Source organism: Contarinia nasturtii, unplaced genomic scaffold, assembly GCF_009176525.2.
Source record: "Contarinia nasturtii isolate CC-2019 unplaced genomic scaffold, AAFC_CNas_1.1 Cnas_scaffold_285, whole genome shotgun sequence".
Lineage (NCBI taxonomy): Eukaryota > Metazoa > Arthropoda > Insecta > Diptera > Cecidomyiidae > Contarinia > Contarinia nasturtii.
In genome coordinates this window covers 4,489,977-4,510,368 of record NW_022197640.1, presented here as the reverse complement: position 1 = coordinate 4,510,368, position 20,392 = coordinate 4,489,977, and the positions used below count along the sequence as shown (strand labels likewise).

The 20,392-nt window shown below is 32.0% G+C and overlaps 2 protein-coding genes across 4 annotated transcripts; one reads left to right on the top strand and one right to left on the bottom strand.

Annotated features, from left to right (window-relative positions):
• The first annotated feature begins 1,585 nt into the window (after positions 1-1,585).
• Positions 1,586-3,946, top strand: LOC116337380 (ras-related protein Rab-8A). Of its 2 annotated transcripts, none has more exons than XM_031761891.1 (6): positions 1,586-1,822; positions 2,066-2,260; positions 2,357-2,417; positions 2,481-2,619; positions 2,684-2,776; positions 2,850-3,946. In XM_031761891.1, the coding sequence occupies exons 2-6, from the start codon at positions 2,137-2,139 to the stop codon at positions 3,075-3,077; spliced, it is 645 nt and encodes a 214-aa protein (XP_031617751.1). In that variant the 5' UTR covers positions 1,586-1,822; positions 2,066-2,136; the 3' UTR covers positions 3,078-3,946. The 2 variants fall into 2 exon arrangements, with proteins under 2 accessions (XP_031617751.1, XP_031617749.1); XM_031761889.1 differs by having other exon boundaries at positions 1,587-1,744.
• Positions 3,947-4,088: 142 nt separating this feature from the next.
• On the bottom strand, positions 4,089-17,161 carry LOC116337379 (protein Skeletor, isoforms B/C). Of its 2 annotated transcripts, XM_031761887.1 has the most exons (15): positions 16,288-17,159; positions 13,888-14,034; positions 12,359-12,505; positions 12,053-12,253; positions 11,689-11,948; positions 10,095-10,194; positions 9,791-9,975; positions 8,967-9,341; positions 8,774-8,894; positions 8,613-8,690; positions 8,516-8,540; positions 8,285-8,351; positions 8,112-8,213; positions 7,729-8,026; positions 4,089-6,280 (listed from the first exon to the last, which is right to left on the bottom strand). In XM_031761887.1, the coding sequence occupies exons 1-15, from the start codon at positions 16,316-16,318 to the stop codon at positions 4,890-4,892; spliced, it is 3,528 nt and encodes a 1,175-aa protein (XP_031617747.1). In that variant the 5' UTR covers positions 16,319-17,159; the 3' UTR covers positions 4,089-4,889. The 2 variants fall into 2 exon arrangements, with proteins under 2 accessions (XP_031617747.1, XP_031617748.1); XM_031761888.1 differs by lacking the exons at positions 4,089-6,280; positions 7,729-8,026; positions 8,112-8,213; ... (5 more) ...; positions 9,791-9,975; positions 10,095-10,194 and adding an exon at positions 11,470-11,577 and having other exon boundaries at positions 16,288-17,161.
• Positions 17,162-20,392: the final 3,231 nt, after the last annotated feature.

Sequence of the window (20,392 nt, the reverse complement as noted above, 5' to 3'; positions counted from 1 at the left end):
TTTTCTGGGTGTTTTAGGAGCCGGGGAACACGAATCTAGCGTTTTTTCGATGTCCGAATGTATGTGCGTGGTACCCTGTACGCTGTACGCTGTACGCTGTACGCAAAAATTTGTTAACACGATAACTTTCAAAGAAGAAAAGTAATTCAAAATCTGACTTCACAGGATGATTGGGGGTGCCGAGGAATAGAAACCATTAGATTTTGAGCGACTTTGGTTGACAGAGTAAAGTGTCATGTCTGGTGTGATGCCCATGGCCATCCATGGGAAAAATTCAATTTTTCTTCCAAAAGTGATATTTAATGTATACTTAAACACTCAAAAATGTGTATTGGGGGGTTTTTGGGTACGAGAAAACCGAATATGACGTTATTTTTGCGATACAAATAACTTTCGACACACTTTTCATACAAAAATTTCAAAAAAATTGAATTTATGTATGAAATCCATGTCTGTATGATATCGTAACTAGCTGAAACTTTGCAGAGGCTATTTTTATCACAAAAAAAAAAATACCATTCCGAGAGTTTGAAGACATTTCAACGCATATTAGGGGTACCTCCCAAACAAAATTTTGGATTTTTCGCTCAAAAACGAAATTTTGTATGGAAAGTACCCTTAATATGCATTGAAATTTCTTCAAACTTTCCGAATGTTAACTTATTGTGAAAAAAATAACCTCTGCAAATTTTCACATGATTACGATATCATATAGGCATGGCTGCGATACAAAAATTCCCATTTTTAGTAGTTTTTGTATGAAAAGTGCTTCGAAAATTATTTGTATCGTAAAACTAATGTCAGATTCAGTTTTCTCGTGAATTCTTTGAGTAAAAGATTTGTAATAAATGCATGTTGTGGATCACAGTGCGGAAAAGTTCATCTTACGGATGTAAGACATTTTATTTGAAAAGTGAAATTAACATTTCGTTCCGTTTTATTTCAAAAATATAACGGAATTAAATACAAAATTCACCGTAAAATTGTCAAAAATTCTTTAAAATAACAAAAACGAACAGACTTCGTATGAATACACAAGACATATTTTTAATATAAACAAAAACCGTTATTTTAAGTTGAAAACCATTATTCTGTTCAGAAAGTAAAAGAAAAAATGTCGTTTAAATTGTTTTGCTTTCAGATAAACATAAATCAAATATTTATATCTCATTATGATAGAATTGTTTGTACTCCAAATGAATTAATAAATTTGAATCATAAACCTTGACCCCGCATTGGTCTGTGTTCACATTATGCTGTCAAATGAATAATATTGGAAGCAAATTGATTCATGCAAAAATGTGGAATCAACGGATTTCATTAATTATTAAATTCAGATTTTAGATTGAAAAAAGTAAGCACATAATTAATGTTCACTATCTTGAGCCAAAATGTTACATTTTTTCAACGTAAAAATATCCAAAGAGCTGTTCATATTTGTTTCTTGACAATTTCAGTTTCCATAATCAACGGTCACAGGATATAGCTGGTATACATCGAATGTAAACAAAAATTTCCCCCTATAAAATCGCAAAAAAATGTACGCGCATGTGAGCTAGAACAATATTAATTCTAGCGCTCTCGTCACACAAACCAAACACACAGCAATAATATACAATCAGCATTCAGCTGGAGAGCTCATATTGATTTTTCCGTTGTTGTTGATTTTCATTTGGAATAGCAACATCAACGCATTTTGCGACCGAGTTAAATTAAATCACTTCCCTTTTTGTACAAAAAAAAAGTAAGTTTTTTGTATGTTAAATTGTTTTATAGAAATCATACAGCATTAGAGTTTATAAAATTATTCGGATTTTAAACGGTGAGTCAGATTAAAAAATGTGTGAAATAATGTGATGTACAATATATTCAAGTGATGAGTTCACAAAAAAAATGATTCACTTTATGCGTTTATTGGAGTAATATAAAAATTGCAAAGTGTTTGTGCGTACAAAAACATATTTTTTTGTCGCGCAATATTTGGCATTCGTTGATTTGATACATTGAATACACAATGAAAAGCTTATTCAAAAACGTTTTATGATATTTAATTTTATGCTTGCAGTTGCTTAAGAAATATCGAAATCAGAAGAAAGGCATCATTATTCTTTAGTGGTAAATAATCAAACAAAAAACATGGCATTGGATTTTGCAGCAACATACAAAGTGTTAGTTTTAGGTGATTCAAATGTGGGAAAAACATGCATCGTTCATCGCTATTGCGACGAAAGATACTACGATACTTACATATCAACCATCGGTGAGATAAATTAGAAGTGAAAAAAAAAAATTCGAAGAAAATGTTTGGAGATAAACTCATTTTAATTCTCTCTTCTTTTTTTCTTTCTTGTAATAGGTATTGATTTCAAGCAGAAGCTCATCAACTTGGATGGCGTGCCCATAAAACTTCAAATATGGTAAGAACTGTCGTACGAGAATTCGTAACACGACTTTAAACTCACACTGTGTATTTGAAATAGGGACACAGCCGGTCAAGAGCGTTTTAGAACTTTAACCACTGCCTACTATCGGGGCGCAATGGGAATTCTTTTAATGTATGATGTGACAAACATAGAATCCTATAATAATTTATCCTATTGGCTCAGAAATATTCAAGAGGTAAGTGCTGAAAAAAAAAGAGATAGAAAAAGGCAAGAAAATTCAAATGAATTTTTCTGAATAGAATGCTGCACCAGACGTAGTTAAAGTATTGGCAGGGAATAAGTGTGAGGCTCCAGTAACACAACGCGCTGTTGATAAAGAAAGGGGCATGAAGGTATTGCCATCTATCAATATATTTTCAATTTTATGTAGTTTTTAAATTATAAATTTTTCGTTGATTTATTTAGATTGCAGAAAATTTTGACATACCATTTTTCGAGGTGTCATGCAAACAAAACATAAACATAGAAGAAGCGTTTATAACATTAGCCCGAAAAATTCGCGAACAACGAGAGCAAAATGGAAATAATTTCGATGATGATGACAAACCAAAGAGCAAGCGATCACCAGGTTCGAACGGTTTGGGACCATTTACTTTAGGTTCAAATGGCGAAAGTGGACGATGTTCATGTTGAACAGGCGAATGTACTTATACACAAATACATGCAGTTCTTCTGGTTATTTTTTGGAAAAAAGAGCAACAAAATAATAATTTGAACTTGGATTGGAGCTGATGACATCACAAATTAATTTATTTATTTATATTTTATCGGTTTTTCTAACCTCTTCATAGCATTTCAATAGAATAATAGCGGGTACTATCAATAATTGGATCAAACGAAGAAAGGGAAGGGCCACAGTTCACAGCTGACACACATTTTTTTTTGTCAACTGACCGTTGTACGCAAGTATGGGGTTTTTCTGACAATCCAATCGCTTTTTCGCATAAAAACCATGTCATGTATAATGGCCATAATGCCAAGACCTGTTAAAATATCTTTTTTGCTAACTTCTCGTACTGCCATTTTTGTGTCAAAGCTACAAAATGAATGCTGCCGAGTAATTTTGTCGATAATATTTCCCCCAACTGTGAACTAAAAATGAAAACAAATATGTCAACTTTAAACTGGCCCTAAAGGGAAATTAAAACAGATAAAAACATACACACGAAACGTAAAATATGTAGAACTCTGTGATAGCGTATTGATTGTAATTCTTTCTATAATTGATAGTTTTTGTTGTTTATTTTTCTTTCAATTTTGTATTCGACACAAACGAATAATTTTGTTGATGACTATGATAATGACCAAGTGATATGTCAATTGATTTTATGAATAGAACAAATTTCGCATGACTCTAAGTGAAGACAAATCCACGATCATAAATATGATGGAATGAACGAAAAAGAAATAAAATTACAAACCTCAAATAAAGTTCTGAGGAATAAATATTTTAAGTTACATAATAAATATGATGATAACGATAAATTAAAAAAGAAACCAAATGAAATGAATTTTATGTTCATAGAACACTTTTGCAGAATCAAAGTTATTCAAGCAAAAAAATAAAACAAAGCATATTAGTTTATGTCAATGTCTCACCTTTTCGTATTTGAAAATAAATGGGTAAGTAAAAAAATAAATTAGTTAGATTTTAATTTTACTATTTTATTTACGAATCGTAAGATTCTGAAGATACATCTGTTGATTTTGAAGAAATCATAAAACAAAATAAATGTTATTAAACAGATTATCACGAAAACATGAATATTTATCAACTTATTGTAACTTAGACTTTGTGTAAAGAAAGACGAATGACTTACTGACTGTAACTCAAATCCATTAATAAGGTAAACCAATCAATATTCCTTACAAATCTCTCCACCACAGGTTCCGACGCTCAAATCGAGTAAAAACAGTGTATGCACACATTTCCGAACTCGTTAACTTTACTTAGCGCATTTTCAAACAAATTTCTGCTGTCGGTGGCTTATTAGAAAGATATTAACATCTACTTATGTATCAAATAAAAATATTACAAAAGTCTACATGAAAAAAAAAATTCACGACAGAATCGCTAACCCGTTTCGAAAAGTGTCATTGCACGTTTTTACTCCCCCTGAGTAAAAAACTCTATGCTAGAGAGATTTGTATTGAATTTTGAATTACTCTTAGTTGTAGTTAACTGATCATAATGTATGCATGAAAAATGTGAATACTTTTAGTCAATTTTAAATACAGCCAACTAACATCATTTCTTTTTTTCATGCTTTACTAATGTTAAATTTGTCCTAAATTTAGTTGAGTGGTTACTTATTCAAAATAATTTCAAATATGCGTGGTTGTTTTGTGCTATGGGAGAGATAAATGCTACTAACTTTTTCTTTTTAAATTGAATAACATTCTTTGTTTAGTCAAAAGAAAAAAAAATGCTGATTGTGGCCTGAGTTATTTCGGTCGATGTTGGTTGCGTGCTATGTTTGGTTTCATGAGTTCGGGTGTTAGTGGTGGAATCTCACCATTGAACGGGACAAATTGTGGCAAATTCAACAGTTGTTCGGTGCTCTTGATACCGGACATTAAACTACTCGTTCGTAATGGCGTTGGAAAATAGGGTTCAGAATCTAAAAGTGAACGATCAACAACAGCACGCCCATCATAAGTAACCACTGTTCCGGCCGGATATAGTTTGGTTATTTTCGATTTATTGCTGTTTGGGACATCAGGTGGTAAATAATATGCGTGTTTTTCGCCAGCCAATGCCATTTTATCATCACCATCTTCCATTTCCATGTATTCCAAAACGCCCGATAAACGTTTTGTCTGCGATTTCAAGACATTTGTACTGTCCAATGGTGATGGAATAAACATTGGTTCGAATGTTTTGATAAGAAGTTCTGAACTTTCACCATCTGCGCTATTATTATCGTCATTCAAATCGGTTTTATCACTTCGACGCTGCTGTTGTTCGGGATAATCGTATGCTTCAGTTATATCACGTATATCTGATGAATCTTTTTCGGCATCGTCTCCAGTGGATTTTCGTCGCATAATTGGAGTAAAACCACCTTCAACCACCACCGAATCCGGTTGAAAACCAATATTTTTGGCCGGTATGCTAAACTCTTTTTTACTTATTTTGATTGGACCGGTGAATTTGGTTTTTGCATTGTAAGGTGGTGGCGGTATAGAACCGCGCATTGATACAATATGCTTCTGTAATGACCACGGTTGTTGTTGCACCGGAAATTGTGGTATTGGTTTAATATTTGTGATATAATCGCGACGAATCGGTGGCATTGATATTTTCGTGACTTTTTGCCGTTCGATAAAACCTTTGCGAAGTGGCACCTGATTGTATGACTTGAAACGGTTTGCACCTTGATTATTTGGTAAAATATAGGGTATTGAATAGTTTCGTTCACGTAATGGAATTCGATGGTCATAACGGAATGGTCGCTCTGGTTGTATGGTTTTCGGTGGGGTCAAATAAACTGGTAATGGTTCGACAGCACTTCCAATCGGTTGTGCACTTCCAATCGGTTCACCATAGTGATTTCCTTCGGTCACGGTTGCGGCTGTCTTATTATTGATTAGACTTTTTTCCAATGCTTCAGCCGCTAAAATACCATTTGCAATCATTTTCATTTGATAATTGCTCTTGTCATCTCGATTTTCCAAATTGTTATTATTCAAATGCTGTTGCGCTTGATCGACGGTTTGTTCATTTTGAAGCAGATAAATATCATGAGCTTTAACTTTTGTTTCATGACGAATTGATTGCAATGGAAGCAGTGTGTCTGGTTGATCGGGCTGTACAAAGATTTCATCAAGGCGAGCTAGAAAAAAGATATTCTTCGTTAAATACAAAAAAGCGATGAAGAAACTTGAGAAGCACATTCGATGTAAAATTCAAAGAATTTCGTTCATCACGTCGATTTCATTCGATACAAACAGAAAATTGAAAATGTTAAACAACCAAATTTAACGAATGACACATATGAAATCGACATCGTTCTTTTTATGTACAGACCATGGATGTTTAATTGATTAAGAAATTTTAAATGATCGATGGCCTTCGATCATTCGATACCGATTAATTTGAAATAAAATTCATTTAAATTGTTTACGAAATAATGAGACGACATATTTTTCATTATGTTTTTTTTCGAACTGTCCCCAAACAAATTTCTCGTAAAAGTATTCATAAAAGTATAAATAAATTTGTACATGTTTATTTACACAAATTTGTCATGCCAACAGCCAATATGAATGGACGGGATGGGAGAGATTTTGCATAGTTGGAATAAAGAAAAGGAACTCATGGTATTGTTTAAGCAAAATATCTATGCATTGCTAATAATTTGATGCGAAATGTATAATTTTGACCATAATTCCAAATGAAAATTTCATGTGCGTCCATTTCAGCAAATGAATTTTTTTTTCAAGAAATAATACTTATTCTCCTCTATATACATATGTATAGTTTTGTTAATTTTCACCAGAAGTGAAAAAAATCAAATCTTGAAAATTGAAATGCATTTGATGAAAATGGCAGATGAACAGCGTGGTGATTTTTGCATTAATTTTATTGATAGTTTTGAAGCAGAAAGCATATTTTAAAAAAAAATTGATTTATTCAATCAAAAATGCAGTATTTTTTGCTTACTAAAAATTCAGATAAAGTTTGATAGGTAGAGTCGGAAAAGTGAACATTTTTATATTACAGAATGATTGGACGTGAATAGTTTATATATACAAAAAAAAAACCCTAAAAAATAGGTAACATAAAAAGATCAAGTGATTAAATGAATAGTTTAAACCATTACTTATGAAAATTACACATGTCTTTTTGAGTATAAAAGTGAGAATACAGATATGTGCTTTGAAATTTGTATCTAGAAAATTGGTTTTGAAAATCAATTTCTGATTGAACGAATTTCAAAGTACCCATCCTTAGTGGCAGTTTCATTTTCACCAAAACATATGAAATAGTTGAGCAAATCTAGTTAAATAAACTGTTTACAGCCAATCAATCAGCAGAAAATAAATAAATCTAATGGTAAGATATAACAAAAAACAAAACATATAGATGTATAGTCGTAGCCAAAAATAAAGGATGGAGAAAGGGATAAATATCCAAATGACATTTTCGCTCTTTCCAATTTTTCTTTTAATATGGTTCAACGGCATCATATTCACATCGATTTCCTCGTTAATATATTTTTTTTTCGACATATTTGATTTGTTTTTTTCCCGTTTTAATATCGCGTCTTTGACAGCTTACTCGATTGGCTGTTGCTATCGCAAGAATCGTGCACGTTAATGCGCCATCCGAGGTATCGATGAGTAAAACACTGATAGTAAACTGTGTCTGGTGTATTTTCATCTGGACGCCATGTAATTACTGCCGGTTCACCTTCTTCGCATTTCAGAGAAAGACTTCGTTGATAGGCACCGAACGAAGAATATTCGTCGGCCGAAGGGCCATCGGGATCGGGTGTCCAGTTGCACAATCGTCCAATACCAGTTGGTGTCAATGCACCAAATCTATTTCGTTTTACACCAGCAAATATGCGAACATTCTGGATGAACAAAAATTTATGATAAAATCGCGTGGAAGTTAAGTACTTTTTTTCTAATAAACGCATCATCACCACAAATACATACCGCTTTTTCCTCGTCGCTCTTGTATTCATAACCGCCAACTGGATCGTCTGTGATGTAAAACGGATGATATTTAGCGGGAACGTCTGGATCATGACCACCCTCCTATTAAAAATATAATTTAAATGAGGTTATATTTCATTTGTTTAACATAAAATAGAAAATCTTCTTCTTACAACAACAAATGTGTATGTCTTCCCTCTGATAACATTTATTTCCGGAATTAATAAACCATTGATAAACCTAAAAAATTATGATTTTCATATTAATATCAATTTTTTTTTAGTTTTTATTATTTTAAATTCATTAAATCAGTGAATCGTTAAATAATGATAGCAACTGAATAGTATTTGTTAATACTAAAATATGTAACGATTCAATGTATTAAATAAATTATTGTGAATTACCAACTGATGCCCCAACCGACATGTCCTAAAGATAGTTATTAGATTTTTTTTAATAATATTTTTTTATCGCGTGTGTTATTGTAAATAAATACTAAACCTGTGATTGCTGAATAGCCTTGTTTCCCACCAGTTGGCCCCAATTGTGCATAGAAGACTCCATCATCAGGTTCATGACCTAATTTAGAAATAAATAAGAAAAATACACTTAAGATTTGAACATGGAAATAATAAAGAGCTTATGTATTGTATAAAATCTACATTGAATTGGAGGAATTTCCCAGAATTTATTTCTTGTGACTGGAGCAACTCGAGCTGGTACTGATATTGGTGCACGTGATGGAGTGATAGATTGTGAACCACGTCGGTCATTTGAGCGAATCTGAATGATAAGAAAACAAAGACGAAATTTAATAAACAAATTTGAATTGATGTCAATAATTGTTATTCTTACATTATCCGATTCATCGTAATTGGTGCTTTGTGGGGTATACGCTTGTGAATGATGTCCTGATTGTTGTGTTGGTGGTTCATAGAGCTCTTCGTTGTCACCACTGTCGCTAATTTTCATGTCATTCTCTGACAGTGGGCAATTCCACGACGGTTCACGGCCAAATTGAATTAATTTCGTTTGTTTTGAGAACAAACTGTGAAATGAAACTTCAAGTCGTTGATTTAATGGTCCAATTGCCCAAACAATGGCTTGAGACGAATTTCCATGAATTGGCAAATCGAATTCATCAGTAGCTTTCAGCGGGCGTTGATAAGTTACAATTGAATAGCCATTGACAGTTGCTGCATTCAAAACTCGAATAGAGTTTGTTTTATCCTATGGAATAACAGAATGAAAAATGTATGACATCAGTTGAATTAATCAAAATTTTCATATTTTCCATTTGATTTCAGATGCATAAAAGCCAACCACTCCAATTCCCATGTGACATTTTCCTTTATTATCTAGTCGGCTGGTTATTTTGAAGCCATACATTGGCAAGGTTAAAAACTTCCATACAAAAACCCTAGCAAATCGAAAGAACTTTTCTCGTCAAAAAATCCCAGCAACTCAGAAAACTGTGTGTCGAGAAAAATTGAAAGAAGATTTTTGATTCTTCTCGGATCAAATTCTAGTGTAATAGATGGGAACCTCTCTCCTTGCCAGTGTGTATGGTTTGAAACATTATCGGCTGTCTGAATGTGATTATTTCAAATAAAATCGACGCCTCTACTTCAGTCGCCTTAGTCAAGATTGATATATTGATATTAAAAGTGTTAACTCACTCCAAGCCTTGTATCTGGGCAACTTCCTCTATTACCGGCACATTGTGATTTGGCTTCAAGGTAATAGTCTTCTGCATAACCTTTGCCAGTGTTTTTATCGATCCAAGCGACTGCAACATCAGCACCAACCATAAACGTTTTCGATCGATCAGGTGATAAACCAAATGACATGTATTCCCCATCATCTGAAATATATTATGTTTTTATGAAATCTAATTACCAAAATTGGACTTGTAAAAAATTTATATTACAATAGAAACACTTAATGAAATATTAATTTAAAAACAAACAAAAAATATTATACCTAATTTAGCAACGAGCTGAATTACGATACTTTCGCCAGCAACCGCCCATCTAACTTCAAATGCAAGGTCATCATAAAGCACTTCGCAATTAAGTTTTGACTATAGAAAAAGAAGATACCAGAAATGAAAAAAATTAATTCGTTTTTTACTTCTCTTTTAACGATCGCCGTTTTTTGCTGTTGTATTTGAATGCACGCCTAATTATGACATTATTATTAATGAACTCATTGAATCGTATGAAAATCAACTCAAGCAAAATTTGAACATTGTTACATATAATGAAACCCATTTATTAAAACTAAAAGCCAACGATTATTTTTTTTTACTATTGTCATAACATAAGCAGTGGGAACTGTATGTGTAATATATATGTATATGTAGAAACTTCCCTTTTTATATGGATTTAAAACGTGACATACAGGTCAACTGTATTCGAAATCATATTTTTGATCAATCCTTTCGGGACATTGTCACAAACATAAGCTTAAAACCCATTTTAGAAATATTCACAATTTTTGGATGATAATAGACACACAATCGCAATGGGTAGACAAATTGCCGTTTGACAAATCACCGTTAGTCTCTTGATCAAAACAAAAACCAACAAAATTCCATCTATTTTTAAAAATTGATCTCATCGCTAAATATTTCACGGTGCACGTCTTATTTTAAACTTAAGCGTTGGTGATAAAACTTTCATTGTTTTAAAATCCAAAAATTCACATTTAAAATCATTCAAATTACATAAAATCGATACATTTTGTTTATTATTACTACTATGCTTTCTCAAACAAAAAAGTGTTATAAAAAAAAAAAATACTAATTTGCATTAAATATTTGTAAAACACAAGGAATAGAAAATTTTGTTTTGCTTTTTTTGTTTCCTTTTCTTATTTGCTTTTTTTTCTTTTACATAAATAGTTTCTTTTTGTGTTGTCGTATAGTGTTCGACAAAAAACTGATTCAAAAATACATGCCGAGGAATGAAAGTATAAGAAGAGACAAACAGACAACATCGATTACATTATAGTTTCCTCTTTCCATTCTCTTATTTACTAAACTTTTTATTTACACAAATGTTCATTCCTCTTATTGAGCACAAAACTATTTTGTCGCACTTTGTTTCAGGTCTTTTTTTAAGCTTTAAAAAATGCTTCTGTAATACAGAATCTGCAAGTTTTCTTCTTTTAAAGATATTTCAAACCCATTAGTTGGCATTAGAATTGGCTAATTTTTATGGTGGTTTTTTTTTCGAATCGAAAAAAGAGTGTCAGAAACGAGTGATGGTCAGAAGTTTTTTTTTTGTATCGCTTGTTAAATTATAGTGTGAGTGTACATTTTTATGGGACATCTCTAACGAAAAACAAATTTAAATTGCTAATTGTTGATTCTTTATTGTAGTACTTATGCACATTGAATTTTTTTTTATTGAATAATATAAATTGCATTCTATTTGTACAGCGTCGCTTATTAATACCATAACTGGATGAACGTAGTAAATATATAAGAGAGAAAAAAAAATGAAATAACAAAAACGAAGATTTTAGCAATTTGCGTTTAACTAAAATATCCACTTTGATGACGACGTTTTACCTGAGGACTGACGCCCAGCATTTTAAGCGATGGTGGAACATTTATGTTTGATGGTATTTTGACATGACCAAAATCAACGGTGAAAGCTTCACACCATATGCCAAAGTGTCCAATATCAAAAATGGTTAAGTCTCCGGGCAACGTTAAAACAATCGTTTTTCGATCATAGCGTTGTAATGGCGTTACACGACCATTTTCATCCGGTATACGAATGCCGTTTGGTGTTGGTTTGTCACCACGTCCTACCCAAAATTTGCCATCTATGAAATTGAAATGAAAAATATTTTCAATTTTAGCATTTTCTAAAGAGATTTCGAGCCATTTCAATTCAATTCCAATCAGACATTTGCTTAATTCTTTTTACCTGGAGCTTCACCATCATAGCTGAAGTTTGGAATGAGTATCGTTTGAGCATCAACGACAACAATATTGTCTGATGAAACAGCATGTACACCTCTTAACGGTGCTAGCTTATATGGTCTCGGAAATTCAAAGTTTCTTTGAATTGAAACATCACCAAAATTGACGGCGAATTCGTCACACCAAACCGAAAACCATTTTATGTCTAGAAAACGAATGATTTCATTTATTTTGTTTGAATAGGTTCTGAAGTATTGAATATTTTTGTTATTTTTTTTAGATTTTTATAACTAAGATTACCGGTACTTACCACGCAATGTTTTACCCTCGGGCAGTGAAAGTGTAATGTCTTTATTACGGTAACGTCTTATGACACCCGAACTGCCACGTTCATCACGAAGGCGAATTGCACCCTGATTTTGTATTCTTTTTGTATTACCGACGTAAAAATATGCGGCTACCATTCAGAATTGTTATCATGTCAGTTGGGAAAAGGATAAAAGAGAGATAGAACAAAACAAGGGATTCTATTATCAAAAGTGTATTGTGTCTTCTATTTTTTCAAGTTCCAAAATAATATATCATTATTTACAAACTTTAATATTGCGAAACGGTTTCTTTATTAACATCAAATTAAGATGATAAGTTAATAAATAAACCAATAACGTAAATTCTGTAACAAGTGCAGTACATTTTACCGGCCGAAATTTTGTTGTAAATTTTTCTTCGAAAGACATTCAATTCAAATGTCTCTTAACGTGATATTTTTAAATGGTTTTCTAAATAACTGCGATTTTCTTCAAACGTGTGATGCAGTTTAACTTTTTAATATAAGAAATTTCAAATCACTTTCCGGGTATTTTTGGAACTTTTTCTTGTATATTTTAGAAATATTTCAAAACTTTTTGTCAGTCGGGTCATATACGGATAATTTAAAAGAAGTGATAAATATCCAAATTAAACAAATACATAAAATTTATGGAAATGAAATAACCAGAAAATAAGAGAGAAAAAAATAGCAATAGACTTTTATCTCTGGAAATGACGTGATATTGACTTTATGTGTTTTTTGCCGTTGGCGGGCATCCTTTGTTTTTGTCGTTTGTTTTTATCTTCTATGGGGCGGCCATTTGGTTCTGTTTCAAAGCCATTTTTCAAGTAATTAATCTCAACACATTTGATTTTTCTCTTGTCGAATGTTCGAACCAAACTAAGCGGCCAACACAACATTACCGAAGATAATAAAATCGATTCTTTTCACTAGTGTATGCTCTTGTAACCGATAACCAGAAGTTTTAAGTTTGTTGCAAAAAAAAACGAACATACAATAAACCGCTCATGGAACTAGTTTCCAATCATATTATGGATTATTTATTACCATCGCAAAGGAGAGCTGCAGCCCATTTTTTTTTTCTTTCTTTTTGTGCTGCTGTTCATTTGTTTGTCATCTGATGCCTCATAAATATGGAATATTTGCTTAAATGCGAATAAAACAATATGACAAAGACATTTCTCGATAGAATATTCTGCCGAATTATTCTAAATCAAATAACGTGCCAACCATAAAATTGTGAAAAGGTTATGAATCAATGCCAAGCGTTTACTTTGACCGCTTCCATAAATCAATTATGCTAATGAGAGTAGGCGGTCGATCGCGCATCATAGCCATCGAAATGATTTAAAAATATCCAACTAACACAAGAAAAAATTTTTTATACCGAAAATGAACAGCTCAACTTGCGTTATTTGTGCGCAATATACTTTTCACACGTATGAATGGTATTGCACTAATAGGTTTATTTGAATAATAACATTTAAAAATAAAAATAAACAAATTACCTGGTCCTTCACCATCATAGTTGAAATTCTTGATGAACAGAGTCCGAGAATCAACGGCGTATACATCACCGGACACACCATGATGCAAACTGCTCAACGGACCCAATGGAGCACCATAATATTCACGTGCAGCCGTTACCACTTCGCCTATTTATTTATTTTTTTGAAACAAAATCAATGTGATGTTCCCTTCACTATCTATGATATTTAATAAATTATATTTTTTGTTCTCTTATTGTATGCAATGTAACAGTTTGTACCGTTATAAAAAATTTGAAAATTTGGTTGTTTTTATAAATCATTGACATTGGCGGATAACATTTATGATGTGTGTCGCCATCGATGCATATTATAGAAAAAAAAATGTATTAAGGTTAGTAGAACTTCATGTATTTGAAGCGAATAGCACACCATATTATTTCTATACCTAGTTCTTCTATTGATTCTTATAGATGTGTAGGCACATACACAATGGTGGGTTAAATCGTAAATAAAGATGTAAAAAAGAAGTAAATGTCTATCTAATAATCGCAAAGGAGAAAAATTAGACGAGAATAAGAAATAACACAAACATCCAAAGTGTAACCGTTTGTTTTTTAACGGTTTTTCTATTGATGCGATCGCGGTATTTCCATCGTCGTTTCTTGCCGTCGTCTTTTACAACATCAGCATGCGGAATATAGATATCTTTACATTTTCCATGTCTAGATGAGTTCTTTTGCTAATAAATAGCTTTGAATAATTGACTGCAGTTCGTCGAACGTTTACGCGTTAGATTTCTCTATCTCTCTCTCTCTCTATCTCTGTATCTTGCAGGATAAATTGATTTTATGTTTATATTATTGTAGCGTTAGCACGTTCAGTTTGAAGGCAATATTCCAAAGTACTTTTCTAAACGCAATATTATTTCATATCAAAATCAACACCTTGCTCTTTTTTAATTAAAAGCATGAAAAAAGAACTGCAACAAATCAATTATGTTGGCTGGAGAATGAGTTGCTGTATTATGTAGATAACACGCACTTACATTCGCCCGAAACATTTAAATAATTTAACAGTGAAAAAAGATCTGAGTGCTTATTGCTTCGTACAATGTAAATTCGATCATTTCAGATTTGTAACGATTATTAGTTCCGTCAATTGGAAGAATGTGCAATGGACAATTATTGAAATGGACTAGAATCAAACAAACTCAAATACACACACACATATATTTTCACATGCACACAATGTTTACCTATTACGTGATATTTTTTTTTCTTCAACTCGTTACAGTATTCAATTGAGTAGCATCATAATGCGTTCACAAGACTGTTACCACTGGAATGAATATAACACAACCGAGGTAAATGCATCGAATAGCTAGTTATATTGCATTTGGCACTAAAACTTGGTTTCTATTCTTCTCATCAACTTCTTGAGCTGTTGCAGCTCGATTTTTTTTTCTCTTCATCTTCATTTGTTGTAGTTGTTTCTATTTTTATGAGACTCACACGCGAACGTATAAATGTTAAATAATTCTGCATTCATTGGATACAAATACAATGGATGGTGTCTGTTAAATTCAATACGTGCTTGCGCCAATGCACATTCGCTAGAGAGGAGAATTTTCTCAAACTAATATTTTCTTTTTGGTTTTGTGTTGCATTTGTTTATCTCGATTTTTGCTACAATGCTTTACGAAAAGATTAACTTGAACAAATTTGAACAGAATGAAACGGAACGGAAAATATAAAAATTATAATAAAATTCCCAAAATGATATATTTAGTACGTGTACACGATTGTGCAATTCTTTTCAAAGCCGCATAATCCATCAATGTGAATGCATAAAATATTGCTATGTAATTAACAAGTACCCATGAAAACTAAAAACGAAATAACATCAATATTCATAGTATTTAAGTGGTAAAACAACGCACAATGTAATGTTCAGGTGTCGAGAGGTAACAAAAATACAACAACAACAACAACATGTTCAACCAAAATGAAAATATGGCAAACAAGACGGCACTTCGTTAATTGTATCACTAAAGGCAGACATGATCTAGACAGAGAAAGTATTGAGTTGAAACGATGAATTGAATTACACACGAGTTTATTACGATTATGTTCAGAAGGAAAGGTACCAGCGACAACAATGAAAAAACTACGGTCCGTAATGAAAGCCACAAAAGGCAAGACTTTGAACTAAAAATTTATTAACTACACCGCGAAAAGCGAAATTAATTGAAATTTATTCAAATCGATTGCCCGCTCCAATCGATCTCGATCGTGATGTAATTTTTTTTTCATTTTTTTTCATTCAAAAGACTCAATTACTCCATATTTTTCCATTTATATATCTACTCCATATGTATATTACTTAGAAAACTGAAGCTACTCCATCGGATTTACTTACATAATAAAATAACTGCACATATCAGCTTCATTGTCGAAGAAAAATATGATCGTCGTGTTTGCGTGAATATGAATGTTTTAACTGACTTTTGTTTTATTTTCTCACAAAATAATTTTTCTAGTTCTTCTTAAATCTCAATAAAAAAAAATTTACTTCAGAAAATTATGATAACAGTCCTTATTCCAGTAGTTGTTGGTCGAATGTTATTTCGTCATTGTGAGCTATGTACACGACTCTATCTTTAGATTTCTCAAAAAGAAGTATGTATCGTTGATTTTTGCTGTTTTCTCCTTGAAGATGTGATTGCAAAAATCATCAAAAATGTGCTGTTATTTCTTTTATTCCAATCACCTTCCCACTCTACAGTTTTTTAATATTCGGTTTTTTTTTTATTTTTCAAACTGTTTTTTTTTTTCTTTAAATTCAACTCAATTTTTTTTCGGATAAATTCATCTATTCAGGTGTTCGTTGATTTTCAATTTGTTTTTGTGTTTTAACGGTTATTTTTCGATTCGTATTTCTCGTTTGCATTTATAAATTTAAAATATTTGTGACACTAATAACATAATCAATTTTTTTCTAGTCGATTGTATTCATTTGATGAAATTGACATTCGATAAATATTGTCTGTTCCGAAACTTGATCGAAAAAAAAAGTGCACAACAAATATTGCCGCCCACAATGTTGACAACAATGAATAAACTATGATGACAATGGATATAAAAAAAACTACACCGAGACGACGATCACTTTTCTCGACCAGACGATTCAAATTGCCAACTAAAACTAAATTTAAAGCGATTTTGTAATTTCTGAATGTTTTCGCGCACACAGTAAATCTTATAGATTGGAAAGAATCATTATGCCAAATAGCAGCAGTAGCAGCAACAACATCATACCATACGATCCGTTCGATGTGTGTATGGTATGGGTGAAGTGTATTTATCGCACAGCACATCAATTAAACACAAGAGAAACAGAAAGACAGTGGATTAGGAAAAAAAAAACAACAACATATACATCAACATGCGAACACACTACCGAAATGAGCAGCAAGAAGCTCTCGCAACCACACAGATGGGAGGAAAGACATCAGCAATACTAAAATCAAATGACTACAGTATATACACGGGCATCGTTGAAATATTCAAGAAGGGGGGCCATATAAATTTTCTTAAATCATACTTCGTTTATTGTAATATAAAAATTATATTGCCAATTCCATGAAAGAATTTTAAACATCTTTAAAAAATTGTGGCTCATTTCCTAGCCCATGTGTGTATAACATCTGATAAATGGTGGAAATATCGTTCGACATCAGTGTTTGTAAAAGAGAGAAAGAGAAAAAGTAATTGTTACTATGATGATATATGCAACATGAATATGCTGCAAACCATAAATTTGCACAAAAAAAAGTTATTGATTTTTTTAATACCTCAATCATCTAACGACATATATTCAAATCCATTTGCAACTAAAAAATCATTTCGATTGATATTTGAGCTAAAATTAAATATAAATGTAGCAGCCACCAAGAAGTGGTGAATCTGATATGAACTCTTCTCTTGAAATCTTACGGCAAAAATCCATATCGCATGGATATATGAACATGCTGCTATGGTAAAAAGATTCGTACGCAAGCAACAGAGTGATAGTACTGTGTCGTCATATGACTAGATATTTGGTGCGGATGAATGCAATAGAGTGCTTGCAGATATATCTGTGCTGTTGAATGTATAACGCGGATATAGATATGAAAAAATTACTCTTTTCACTTCAGGAAAGAAGAAGTAAATCGGATTTATTAGAGTATTTTATTAAATTAGATACTAGTTTTTGTTTGTTTTTATAATTGAAGTAAATATTTTTTTTTTGATTTGGTGATACAATAATCATGATACATAATGAATTTTATATGTAAATCGATTTCCATTTGGAGAAATTGCAAACAAAATATGAGAAGTTGTGTCAAATTGAATTTTGTGTTTTATTTAAGGAAAGTATTAAAAAACATCTCTCCGCAGACAGTTTGCAATTATACGCCCGATATTTCAATAACAGTCATCAATTGGGTGAGTTGCGCTTGCCGAAGAAGACCTTGTATGCCGAAGGAGCATAGGAGGTGTAGAGAAACTCAAGACCTGGCTCTCGATAGAGAAGTTTGGAATGGAATTGTGAGAGGAGTTCGAGTCTAGAATTCATTTCGCAAACATACCGGAATGTATAATCGGTCTATAAATGATTGTTGTAATCATTAATTGCCCCAAAATTAACTAGATTTTCAAATATATGCAAGAAAAGAATTGGATCTGTTGAAATATTTTGAATTTTGTTCGATTTACATTCATGCCAATAGCAGCTGAGTCCAGCCAGATCAGATATTTCAACTGCACGAATATATCTTCGTACAAGGTCTGAAAATAACAATTAATAATATAATTTACATCACTTAACGACCGATCAGTTTTTGGGACTATTTATATCCAAGGAAATGTATTGCATCGGTTAATTATGAAACAAAAAGTGAATAAAAAAGCCGATTATCAATAATTAGTGTGTTTGTGTATGTGTACGTGTGTCGAAGTTCGTATCTACGCTAATTCGCTGCAACGATTTCATTGTCTATGTGCGTGATTTATTTGTATCATTTGCATAACTGAATTATGTGGAAAATAGAAAGACGGGATCGTGCGTACTAAATGTCAATACCTTTATCAGTTTTTTTAATGGCTGTGTTGAGAGATAGATAGAGAGAAAGAGAAAAGAAAGAGATCGTCGTTCCGCGTGTTTACCAATTATTGTATTGTTAGAGCATTTCATACGTAATCAGCGTTTCAAATAGGAAACATGAACGGTAAACATATAAAATCAAGCCGGTAACAAATTAAGCTAAAATCATTGATCGTGCAGTATTTTAAAATGATCAATTCATTGTGGTAACGAAATAAAAATGAAGGCGACCGATTTATTATGCGCCATAAAACGCGTACATAAATTTGATGCACATTAACTTACATAAGTATGCCAGTATGCTACAGACTATAAAAAGAAATTATAACAAATTTTTAAGATTAATTACTTTGCATATATATTCAATTCAATTAAATGTTTACACCCAAAAAAATGCAACCACAACTTAATCATACCACAAACGGCAAAAAATCACTCAGTGGTATTTCTTAAACTAATTTACTAACTTTTTTGGAACTTAGCGCTATGACTATGAAAGTAAATGCTGATCCACAAAAGTCTTATTTTATGAGTTCAAACCATGGTTTATTATTTAAATAGATATATAGATTTGAATTGGATTTTTTTTTTTAAATAGAAAATCATCGCATTTCATTGAACTTTTGGAGTTGAAACTCGTTTGGCGATAAGATTATATATTCATTTTTATGTTTGTTCAAGCGAAAGAAATTTGGTGATGTGAAAAATACTAATTGTTTAAATGGTCGTAAATTGATCGTTGACACATTCAAAAAGGCGTATTACTCGAAGTAAACTATCTCTTTTTATATGTGCGAAATACAATCATACTGCATGTCAACGTCGAACATTTTCACATTCCATTCAAATAAACATTGGAATGCCGTCATTTAGTGAGAGATTATTGCATGCTGAATTTATCAGACTAGCTGAGATAATCGCACAAGAAAAAATGTCTGATCTAGAAAATAAACTCAACAACATACAATTTAAAACGAATCACCGATTTTCAATTAGAGTGAAACAGTGCAGTTATATGACGAGCCAAATCACTCTCTTCCACTCTAGAAAAATTTCAAACAGATCTAATTTATTAAATGTTTTTATGCATTAACCTGAATTAGTCTGATAATCTCAGCGTGTGCAAACTTTTTAAAGTTATGTGTCTACTTGAACTTGTCACTCAAACGTGAACTGTTTTGTTATCACTTTCCAAAATAATTTCAAACTTGAATGTTTTTTTTTATAAATATTTTGATGTTTCAAAAATATCGATTGAACTTTAGCCCTGTCTTCAATAATTGATCTTTATTCGTTTCTGATAAGTTATCAGTAATAACATGAATTGAAATCGGCAAATATAAAGCCAAAAGAAAATTTGTATTCAGTCATCAGT